The sequence below is a fragment of the Cryptomeria japonica genome, chromosome 10 (genome assembly GCF_030272615.1).
Source record: "Cryptomeria japonica chromosome 10, Sugi_1.0, whole genome shotgun sequence".
Classification (NCBI taxonomy): domain Eukaryota; kingdom Viridiplantae; phylum Streptophyta; class Pinopsida; order Cupressales; family Cupressaceae; genus Cryptomeria; species Cryptomeria japonica.
In genome coordinates, this window is record NC_081414.1 from 732,780,385 (window position 1) to 732,793,242 (window position 12,858).

The 12,858-nt window shown below is 36.2% G+C and overlaps 1 protein-coding gene across 3 annotated transcripts in view; it reads right to left on the bottom strand.

The window, feature by feature from the left end:
- LOC131045574 (disease resistance protein RPV1) overlaps positions 1–7,675 on the bottom strand; it is a 58,994-nt gene extending 51,319 nt beyond the window's left edge. For all 3 annotated transcript variants that reach the window (XM_059212085.1, XM_059212084.1, XM_057979182.2), the window contains exon 1: positions 6,963–7,675. In XM_059212085.1, coding sequence (XP_059068068.1) covers positions 6,963–7,477 — 515 coding nt within the window. In that variant the 5' untranslated portion in view covers positions 7,478–7,675. The remainder of the gene's footprint in view (positions 1–6,962) is intronic.
- Between the last annotated feature and the right edge of the window lie 5,183 nt (positions 7,676–12,858).

A 12,858-nucleotide genomic window follows, 5' to 3' on the forward strand; every position in this document is an offset into this window, starting at 1 on the left:
GTGCCAAGTCCACCAAAGGACATCAAAATGTCTTAGCACATGGACAAGTTCGCCATGGACGAAGGTTTAAACTAGTTTGAAGTTGGAAAAATAAATCTCAACATTGAATATTTTTTATATTTTTCCAACACTACTTCCAACACTTGGGAAAATTTTCAGATCCAAGAAGGATCTAGAAGATTCTATGCCAACTTGCTGAAAGAGAAGATTAAACTTCCATTTTCAAAGAAATAAAACAAGTCCAAGTTCTATGAATCTAAGGAAAAACATAAAGTGAAAAAAAACCAAAAAAAAACATGAAGTTTCTAAAAATCGAACTCTTCAACTCTATATCTATTCAACTTGTCACTTTCAATTCATTATCAAGTTTGAAGATTGAAGTTTAGTAGCAAAAGTTTTTTTTCTCTCTCGAGGTTAGGAAAGAGAGATTTTCGAAGGATAATTTTTGGAGACAAAGTAAAATTTCTGAGTTGAAGAATGTAATAAAGTGTTTTTTCTGAGTTGAAGACATAATTTTCAGAATTGAAGATAGATTTTCAGTCACAAGTGCAAATTCGAAGGTTCAAAATCTGAGTTTGATTGAATTTTTTGCCCTTCTTCTGTCTTATTCACTTATTCTCGTGAAACTTGCTAAGTACTTAGCCAAATTCTTCCATTTTCAGTCTTATTTTTCGCAAAAAAATAGCTTTTTGACACTCTGAAAGTGAAATTTTTGAGCAAATGGTCCAAAAATCAGAGTGAGAATCTTCACTTTTTTTGAAAATAATGCTATATTTTCATGTGTATTGCATGTTAATGACCACCAGAGGAGGACCTTCAAGAAAGGCTCAAATGAAGCTCGCCAGTAAAGGGTTACAGCCGGAGTCAAAGATCAATTCCAAGTGGAAAAAAGTCACAGATAGCAACCTTGGGCACGTGGATGTCAAAGATTTCAAAAGGAGAATGTATGGGCAAGATGGATTTTTCCAACACCTATTACTCGTCGAATGATGAGAAATGGAATTATCCAAGCAGCTCGATTTCCACCAGCTATGGAATGTGTTGAGCTTATGGTTGAATGTGTCATACGCTACAACTCACAAGAAAGGCAAATCATTGCACTGGATGGAAGAGTATTGGCTCATCTTGGAGGGTTCTCCATCTAGGAAGCATCTTAAATACCTAATTATAACCGGACTTCATATAAAACTAAAGGAGAAACCAGGAGACTCTATGAAGACCAACTTGAGCTCTATGTGACAAATGTCAATAAGTCATGGCTAGAGAAGCCAAGGTCCAACCTCAAGAAAGTTCCAAAGAAATTGCTTTGCATAGACTTTATGGAGGAATATGATGATATTATTTTACTATTGAATAGTGTAATGGGTAGCCATCAGGGTGTGTCATTTGAAACATGGATGTATTATTTTATTGAAGACATCACCTCTGGAGTCAAATTGTTCAATTGGTCCAAGATAATCAGTGATAAACTAAATGAGCAACTAGAAAATTTGGAAAGGACAAAGCCCTTCTACATGAGCTCCTACATTGTCTATCTAGTGGCAAGAAATTGTAAATACACCAGATTGATTTGTAGAGACATAGTAGGCAATGGCGAAAATGAATTCAAGTCCTATGACTACTATCGATAGCTACAACTTAGTGACAAGACCCATTTGAGAAGGGTAAGTGATGTGTTCTTGATGTATATCACCAAAAAATTGCAAGGAAGGACCCATCAGTGGCTCACTCCAGAAGCCAAGAGTTTGATAAGCAAGTATGGATCCTAGTTTATCCAATTTCTAAGATTCACATACATAAGGGTCCAGGGATTTACCAGATGTCCTTATTGGCTTCCGATTTATCCCACTAATAGGATGGTCTTACTTGAAGTCCTTAGGTAGTTGGAAACATATCAAGGTTTCAAAAGAACAGAGCAGAAAGCGTCTATTACCTTTCCATTCTTCATCAGTAATATGCTAGAGTCTTACCCAACAACACAGGCAGCTGAGGGTGTCAAGTTGGAAATGCAGTGGTATTCATTCACATTTTACATATCCATGGGTGATTTCGATCCATACAATCATATTGGAACGGTGAATGGAGAAACATACAAAAATAAGGTTGATTTGGAAGATTTTTGGGCAAATTCTAGAGATGAGTATGACATCAAGAAAAGACTATGGTCTAGATTGCCAGTAAGCTTGATCAGAACAACTGAGCTCTCTCATGTGCCAGATCAGTTGGAGGATGATGGAGAGTATACTTATCCACACATTAATGAGAACATGCCTCTTCTTCCCATAAGGTGGTCAGAACCCGAACTCACAAATTTAACTACCTTGATGTAGTCAGTTGTCAAATATTCAAAGTGGTGGGTTGATCAACAAGTCCAAGTGCTGAAGCGAAGGAATGTGATTCTCACTTATAACTTGATGGGCGCCATTGAATCATACTCTTCCAATGAAGGGGCATCTCAAAGTGTCAGTCCAATTTTAAGCATCAATCCAAGAAAAAGGAAGGAAACGATTGATGACTTTTCAAGGTGAAAGGGGAAGGAAGTCGTGAAAGAGGAACTTGCTCAAAAGAAGCAGCGATCAAAACCATCCCATTCCGCTACATCTAGGAATCTAGGTAGCCTGATGATTATTGAGAATCAACCGCTTGTTGAAATAAAAATTCCTTCTCCAATCCATGAGGGAAATATTATATTAGTCCAGCAGGAAGATGAAGAGTCTCCATCTCCTACAGACATGGAGATACTAGAATAAAAAAATGAGATGGATATCTTGAGCGATGAATTTTAAGAGGGAATGATTTTCGCTCTTAGAAGAGTTCATGATATACCATGTGAAGAGAATGATCAAGAAGATGAAGGTATTGAGCAACCTATGATTCCTAATCAAGGTTGAAAATAAAAGCACTAGTGAAATTCCAAGAAGAGGACAACATAGCCGATTTCTTGGCTAGAATAGAAAAGGTTGCTACAAAGAAGCCAACCAAGAAGTTTTCCACAATCCAAAGGGATCAAATAGGTTGCGATACAGTCCTGATTTTTATACCAAAAATGGACAAGGAGAAGGAGGATGTTACTCCTCAAGAATACAAAATCACCACTATCGACTTTGGACCGACTACAAAAGGTCAAGAGTTGAAAGATTTAGATAATTTAGTCGCTTCCATGAAGGAAAGATTAGATAAGGAGATTGGAAAGAAAATAGAATACAAGAAAGAAATTGAGTATCTAAAGGAATACATTCAGCACTTGACCAAGCCACTTAACCAAGGCAATGCAGCAACTCCTCAACTTTTAAATTCCTCACAAGAAGCAATTAACAATTTTGAAGAAGAAATGGTGACAACAAGAGAGGAGGCAGCCACATTCGTGGCGAAATTGATGCTGACATACAAAGAAACCTCCTTTTTACTCTCCAGAATTGTGAGCATGGCAAAAGCATGGGCTGACCTTCATGATGTTCAGGACAAAATTATTTTGTGCCTTAGGGTGTTGAAGAGTGTTCCTAAACAGGAATTGATTGTTGGAAAAATAATCACACTAGGAGCTGCACATGATTTAAACGCATGACATTTGGCATTGGCTGCATGAAGCAAAGCCTTGGAGAGGGTGAAGGCTGATAGTGTTAAGGCCGAATAGCAAATTAAAGAAATATAAAGCAAAAAATTCCTTGTAACTGCTAATTTGCTTGAAAAGGAGACCATCCGAGAAAGTGATATGCGGCTCAAAAATCTCAAACTCAAAACTCAGGAGATTTTCTTCACCATCACTGGACCAGTCTTGAAGCAAAATTTGACCAAGGCATCAAATTTCTTGTCCATCCGGGATGCCTTCCAAAAGAAGGAATTGAAATGGGAGACTTCTTTTGCCTCTTTTGTAGATGACTTGGACGGATGGGAATACAGGATCAATATCTTGCCATATGTCACCATGGAAGAGGTCAGCTAGATTGTGTCCAAGTTCATTGAACACACTACCACTCGCGAGGATAGGGATGTGCCTTCCAAAAATATAGCTCCTCATGCCACCTGTCTAGCATACATTTGTCCCTTGTATTATTTTGGGAAACTCTATCTAGAATTGTTGTGTCTTGATCTCAACCATTGATCTTAGATTGATCTTGGCCTTTCATTTATTTTTGGAACTTTATATAAACTCTCATTCTCTCATTTTATTGTGTGGGGAGATTCATGAAACTGTTTCTTAGAGCTACCTTGATAAGTTCATTTGCAGTTTACCTTGAATCCTTATTGTTATCACGTGGTTGCTTGGTTGCATATTTTCCTTCAACATAGAATAGATTTGTTTAGAGTAAATTTGCTTTTGAAGTTGTTGAATGAATGAAGGATTTGATAAGTATAGATTAGTGAAACGATTGCTCATAATTTTTTTGAATAGATGATTTTTATTCAATGTGTAAAGTTAGCTTGAACTTATATCTTGGATTCTTAACTTCTACTTTGGATGACTAGTGTTCGTTGGATGATATCATTCATAGTCTGAAAATCTCAAGCACAACCTTAGAAGATTGCACCTACTTTGTTTAGTTGTCCATAGTGTCACAAAGCAAAGTATTGTTGATAGGTTTCACCTGATCTCTACCATTTCCCGAATTCTTAGGAGTGGTATAGAACTTCTAAACCCTCATCTTTTTGCCCTTTTTTGAAGTCTGAAATTTGAAAATAAAAAAAAGAAGAAGAGAGCCCACATTGTTAAATTTGTCTAAGCCCTAGCTTGTGAATGATATCAATTGAGAATAAGCCCCCCTTGTATTTCAACATACATAACCAAGGAAGCTATCCAACATAAAGTTGCTCGTTCGCACATATAAACCTTCGAGTCGTTGTGTGGTCTTTCTTTGCAATCTCAACACACAACGATTTTGTTCAAGAGAGGATAGAGTGTCCTTGACATTTTATTCTTGTGTTTGGTGAATGATAAAACGTACAGCAACAGAACCCTCAAATGGCAACTCCTGGTGAAGTTGTTAAGTATGAGCACCAAGGTCAATTCAAAAGTTATACAATATTTATTATAAAAAAGGGAACAAAAAAATTTCAAAAAATAAGCTAAGGAGCACGTAAATCCATCTTCATTGCCTCAAGGCTTCTCTAAAATAAAAATTAACCTACAATTATCGTCCTCCCCATAAAAGAAGCAAAAGTAAGTTATTTATCATCCTTCATATATACAAAGCAAATAGGAATTCATTTGTATCCAAAAATGAACAAGAAAGTTAAATTTGACAATCCCATTGTCAAATCTTTTAATGGTACTACCTTCATGTGGGTCCTAAAGAAAAATGCAAATTCAATGGCACAAACGTAACTCTACTTTAAAAGTGGAAGAGCAATGGATAACAAAAGGTGCACACCCATTCCTCACATATCAAGTGTATTTACTAAAAGTTACACATCATTTTGATCTTCAATTACTTAACAATTGTTACAAACCACACTTTTGGGATGAAAATAAATTATTCGAATATGACCCTTTGAATAAATTTGGCTGATATTTAGAACTTTCATGCTCTACATATATGATTACATCATTTAGGTGATGCCTTCCACTTGGAAGGGCACATCTCCTTTGATCAGAAGAAAATCTGAAATAGTTGAAAAAATATTTTCATATTTTTTTAGTTTTTCTAGACATTAGTAAATGGCATTTTTGAAGGCCTCCAGGGTATTTCTAGCCCTTGAAAGTGGGGTTTTCGCCTACCACTCTTGGAGACCTTTCCAACGAGTTAAATGACTCATAATTTTGAGTCCTGTGTAGAAAGTTATGCCTAGTTAAAGTTAGGACAAATTTTATATAGTTTTTTTGAAAAAATTACATAGTTTTAGATTTTATTATGTAAATAAACCTGATATGACTGTTGGTTTTTCAATTCTCAAGGAGTTGTTGGCGACCCTTGGAATCCCTTGGACTACTATATGTTGGATTTTCAAATTGAATACAATACTTTTAGGCTTGCTTCAATTCTAAGCTCTCCTGTTCAGGTAACAAAATTTACAATACCGCAGGTTCTCACCCAGGTGTTGTCATCCGAATCCATAATTCGGATCATCTTTTATGACATTTGCCACTATTCTACTATGTTAATGAGATATACTTCAATGATTAGTGTGGATATGATTTCAAAGCTTATGGTTATTCTTGTTCATCATATGCTTTACTAATATGATATTTCCCTATGTTTCTTATCGATCCTTCATGATTAGCCATATGATTTCAATACTTGTGATTATTCTTGTTGATCATATGCTTTACTACTATCATATTTTTCTATGATGCTTGATTTATCCTCCATGATTGTCATGCTTATTTGCATTAGATATAATATACAAGCCATTTTATGTTTACTATGTTTTAGGATGATTATATTTCCCTAAAAAGTTTTTTTATGATTCAATATCTCATATTTACATGTTCTTACACAATCTCTATTTAGCATCATCACTACTTCGATCCTACTAAATTTTGGATTGACATTATATATGCTATCATGAAAATACCTTTAGTATCTTCTTATGGTGTCATGTGACACTATCCTTGTATTCCTTATTACATTGTTATTGAGATCTCCAAGATTAAATCAACTTATAACTATTTTTCTAAATTCACCTCCAACTTAATTGCCTTCTCAACATGTAACTAATTCAAGGAAGACATGGCACTAATTTCTTTTCTTAAGTATGATTATGACAACCATTGCATGATCAAATTTAACTAAAATTCTTGAACAACTCTTAATATTTAACATTTTAACTTACATACAACTTCTAATTTTATTTTAATTTGATTTAAAAATATATTAACATTTTATAAACCCCTGGAAAAAAAAATTACAGATTCAACTATTTATTATTAGAAAAATTTAAAAAAATCCACTCCATAAAACCCTATCCTTAAAACCCTCACATTTAGAAAAGCAAGTAGAGAGATAGAGAGGTCCGTTACTTACCCTCTAGTTAAATCCATGGACCACCCTGATCGAGAACAGATCTCTTTGAGAGCATCCTTCCATCCGTCAATCTCTTCTATTGGGTATCGATCTGAATGACCATAATGTTTTAGAAATGCCTGCTTGTACTGACTAGTGTCATTCAGAGGATATCTAGCGTGAGTTGGATCCACGTCGTAAAAGAAGGGAATGATCAACCCCTCGGTTTTCACCATCGTGGCGGCCTCCTTGAGACACCATGCGGAGTCTGCATATCCTTTTGAAAATATAGGAATGCGTATGGCGCTGCTCTCGATTGCTTTTTCCAAGCTCGAACCAATTATTTCTCCCTTTTTCAATTTGTGGGTGTCTAAAAACACATTGAGTCCGGCAGCAGTGAGGGCTTGATAGAGATGATCAACCAGAGTCTTTCTCACATCTTTCCCCCTGAAACTCAGAAACACGTGGTATTCCTTATGGCGAAAAGGAATTTTGGTCGTCGGAGGGATATATTCTTCAATCTTGAATTCTTCCATCTTGTTAAGAGTTGCAACTGAAAAGAATTGCAGAAAGGCTCGAACCCAAACACCTATACAGAACTTGAACTCCTATAACAGAGTTTTCTGATAGTGTGGGAAATTCTCGTTGTTTAATGCCAACTCAAGTAGTACTTGTACAGAAGAAACTCACTTTACATCTGTTTCCAATTAAATCAGGTCTAGTTTTTATTATTATTTAAAATCCTACCACTAATGTTAACATCTTGTCAGATTCAGCGAGTGACAGAAGTTGTGAATCATTTAGTGGCCATCAATATCTTCGAAGAAAATATCTTCTGTTTCCAATTAAATCAGGTCTAGTTTTTATTATTATTTAAAATCCTACCACTAATGTTAACATCTTGTCAATTCAGCGAGTGACAGAAGTCGTAAATCATTTAGTGGCCATCAATATCTTCCAAGAAAATATCTTCGCACTCGTTCAGTCAGGCAATATCTGCGATGACTACGTACTGTTTTCCGTATCTTTGTTTGTCTTTTCTCCTTTTCATTTTCGAAGGGACGCCAAATTCAAAACCCAATAGGTAATGCGATTATAGAAAAGGGTGAAGCCCTTTAAACCGTACTGTATAGTCTAGGCCTCTCTATGCCGTGTCAGTCTGTGCTCTCTAAAGGGAAGAGTATTAGTAGTCGTCATAGCTAACTTTGCGTATTCATAGATCTGTACATGGGATTTTGATTTATTTTTTTAGTTGTCTCTGTTTGCGACTTAACTGCGTATAACTATTGATCTTGCTTCTGGGTAGTAATGATGCACACTGTGGAATCATTTATGTGCACAAAGGTGAAAAAGTACACATTTCAAAGTGTCATTTGATACCTAACTAAAGATGTTTTAGTAACAGTCAACTCAAAATCACTAGTACTTGTTAACAAATGTCCCAATAGTGGTGCACAAATGGAACAATGTTCCAATAGTCGTGCTTGAATGGGCCAATTAATTACAAAAAATGATCGGCTATTGGTACAAAACAAATTTATTAATGGTGTTTTCACTATGATGGCTATTGGGGGGTCAACATGGCAATAAGGTAACGGTTATTGGAACTATGTTATCTATTGGTGCTCTTCCCCTAAACGACTTTTGATTATGCTCTTAGTGCGTGCAGAAAAAATAGACTCAAATAATTTTTTTTAAAGGTTTTGCCCCATTTCACCGTTCAAATATTTTTTTTAAAGGGCTTTGCCCTCTTCTCACCCACACAGTGGAAACATATCCAACGCTGCATCCCTCTTCAGACCTATGCGGTGGAAACATATCCACCACGCGGGTACAAAGAGTGCAAAGCTCAATTTTTAAAAAATTATATAAAATATATAAAAGAAAATTAAAAATTTATAGGACTTTGCTCTCTTTGCACCTGCGTGGTGGAAACATATCCCCAATTGCATCGACACTTCCACCACGTGGGTGTGAAGAGGACAACCCTTTAAAAAAATTATTTGAGCGGGGAAATGGGGCAAAGCCCTTTAAAAAAATTATTTGAGCATATAAAAAAAATTTGATATAAACAAATTTATTAATGGTGTTTTCACTATGACGGCTATTGGGGGGTCAACATGGCAATAAGGTGAAGGTTATTGGAACTATGTTATCTATTGGTGCTCTTCCCCTAGACAACTTCTGATTATGCCCTTAGTGCATGCAGAAAAAATAGACTCAAATAAAATTTTTTAAGGGTTTTGCCCCATTTCACCGTTCAAATATTTTTTTTAAAGGGCTTTGCCCTCTTCTCACCCACACAGTGGAAACATATCCAACGTTGCATCCCTCTTCACACCTATGTGGTGGAAACATATCCACCACGCGGGTACAAAGAGGGCAAAGCTCAATTTTTAAAAAATTATATAAAATATATAAAAGAAAATTAAAAATTTATAGGACTTTGCTCTCTTTGCACCTGCGTGGTAGAAACATATCCCCCATTGCATCGACACTTCCACCACGTGGGTGCGAAGAGGACAACCCTTTAAAAAAATTATTTGAGCGGGGAAATGGGGCAAAGCCCTTTAAAAAAATTATTTGAGCATATAAAAAAAAATTGATATATGTTAAAATCACTTAGTTATATATTATGTATGTTAGAATACAACAACTATTAGAATAAACAAGAATTTATTTTTTTTAAATTACATATAATTTATTATTAAAAAAATTAAAAAATAATTTAAAAAGTAAATATATTTATTAAAAAAATCTATTGTGTGTGTGTGTGCACGCACATGTGCGTGTGTCTGTTTTTTAAAAACTAAAAAATAATATTATTTAGATTTTATTATGTTATGAAGGCCACTTGTTCCTCCTTTCCTCAACCCTTCTTGTGCATTGATAGTAGCAATTGTTTTTCTTCCTTTAGGTGGATTGATGGGTCTACTCTCCATGCAATCAAAGCCACAACCTTGGCAGAAAGTCTGTGAGCATTTGTGGCACAGGCCCATTGAACCGAAAAAGACATTCTTTATATGGTGTTTGTTGTTGCATAGGTTGCCTATTAAAAATCCAATTGGAGAATTCAATACATGTTATTTCTGTAGAGTACCTAAAATTGTCAATCACTTGTTCTTTGATTGTTTGTTTGCCAGAGAAGTTTGGTGTCTATTTGGCAGTTCTATAAATTGTAATTTTAACATCTCTTATATTTTATGTGGATATGTGGCCAACCTCAAGAAAGATGCAATTTTTTTCTGGTCTATTCTTTCAGAAAATATTCTTTGGACTATATGGAAGTTTAGGAATGATAATGTATTTAATGATAGATGTAGGACACTCGTACCAAGTCTCTGAGGGGACTCATTATGCATGATATTTTCTCGTAGGCAACTATGATGACGAGGTTATCCAAAAGAAAGACCTCAGGAAAGATGGCACTGTTAGAATCTTCAGGTGGGAAGTGTCTCATGGATTCACTTGGTCAAAACAAGATAGGGACACTACTCCTTTTGAAACTACCCTTCATAATGTTATGAGGGAACTAAATGAGATAAAGGGCAAAGAAGACCAACAACAGCAGGAGATAGCCATCTTGATCATTAAAGTTTTCATGCATTCATACCTGGATCATATGCAAACTAGGAAGGAACTTGTATGGATGGATAGTCCTTTGGGTTGGATGGCTTGGTATGAGACAATTGGTGACAACACACCTCCTATTAGGGTTTTCCAGTTTGGTTAATATCTATTATGTAGTTTTTGAGGGTCATTTTTTGTATTAGAATTGGTTGTATATCTTTTGTATCTGTTGTAATCGATGTATCTAATGTATAAGGGCATGGGATGTAATGTGATATCAAAAGTTGTATATGGGGGTCTATATAAGGTAGTCTAGTTATGGATATGTGGGTTGTTAAGTTTTGAACTTCCGTTGATATACTCGATATTGTGACTTCTTGATATTTAATATAATATATATATTATTAAAATTTATATATAATATATATCTTTAAATCACTTTATTATATATTTTATGTATTATCATATAATTTTTAATTAATTAAATAAATTAAGTATATGATTAGCTATTAATTATTATTATTATTATTTTAATTTCGATCGATAATTGATTCATTGTATTAATCTATCAAAAAAGTTACATACTCTAAAGATTAACATATTAAACAACTGTTCAAACCAAAAGAAACCATCCACCTTAACAACCACATATACAACCGAGAACATCATAAGTCTGTCAAAACAAATAGAGTCCGACCAAGCAAGAAAAACTAACATATAAAAGGAAACTATTGCGGTTCATTGACCACCGCAATCTTCTTGCCTTTATCACTCCTGCCAAGTCGTGCATGTGTTGGTCCTCTTCATCAATGTGGTCGTCATGAGATTCCAGGGGGAAGCCAATCCACAGTGTCCTGCCACCCAGGTATTTCTCGGATCCTCTAGGTCGCCCTCTCTTCTTTTTTGGGGAAGAGACTGAGCTAGAATCCTCCCCCATCCTCATTACATTGGAGGGTTTCCATTTCTCCAATTCCCTTTGAATATCCAACCTTTCCCACGCTTGAATATACTCTTGTACTCCATGCATCTCAATTTGAGTCGATGCTCTACGAACTTCCTTGCTGCAATTCGTGCTCCATAGTAGAAAAGGGCACAGTGGAGGAGGAAACTCACTAGAATGCAGCCACACTTTGTTTGGGCACATAAAACCTTCTCCATCCCTCACTATTCGAATGAAGCTCTCCAAACCACCCCTCCAGTTCTCCTTCACACTGTTAGAAACCACCTAATGAACTCTATCAACCCCAAACATCTCAAAAGCCCATGTAACAAACATAGACGCAATATCCACATTTGTGCAATATTTGAATTCCCCTCACATGTATTCATCACCGAGAACAATTTTGACTCTATTTAGAAAGTCTTGGTCTTCAAACTTAAAGACGTTAGAGAGACACTCATCAGAGATGGCACCCCAAAATGCCACCATAGGATGCAACGCCTTGAGGGAAAAGTTCGGCTCCATGGCTGCACAGAGCATCCACAACATATACTCCCTGAAATGCCTTTCGAATGACTCACCACACACCACCTGTTAAACAAGAGAAAACTTAACTTACAAAACACGATAACAGTCACAATAAATGCATATCTTTGACTGATAATTATTGAAACATTCTCCTGCAACACGACATAAAGGCATGTACCACCTTTCTCACCGCCTCCACATTTGGCCAAAGATCAAACCTCTACCACCCTACCCAAGAAAGCTTAAAGCAAGGTGCAAAGGAATAAATGAGATCCTCTAACTGCCACCCCATACCACCACCAAGTTCAAACAACCACCTCCATTAATTACTCATCACCTCAAGGATAACGGATGTAATCGGCCAAAAAGGAACTCAAGGACACCAATCTTATTTATACACTGTAATTCTCGTACCACCTAACCCCATCTCCAACGCCTCATTCGCGCATCTATCAGCCTTCGCATTGCCACTTCAGAAAACGTGAGATATCTTGAAATCTTCAAAGTGCGCAATAATCAACGTGATCTTTTCAATGTCATGGTTAACTCTCCAACTGAGCGACTTGCCACAAATGATAGCATTGACTATCGCTTGGGAATCCTCTTCCAAGTGGAGCTTGTTTACCCCTAACCTTCTTGCAAGATGAATTGCAAGTACGATCACTTTGGCCTCGGCTTCCTTGTTAGATCCATCTGGTAATCTTTGCCAACCTACTCCCACTCTAGTCCCTAGGGAATCCTTCACCACACACCCTACACTTGACAGTCCTGGGTTACCACTAGATGGACCGTTGAAGTTAATCTTTGTCCACCCAAATTTAAGGGGGATCCACTCTACCTCTCTCTTTCCACGGTCTACCGGATTAACCCAATCAAGCC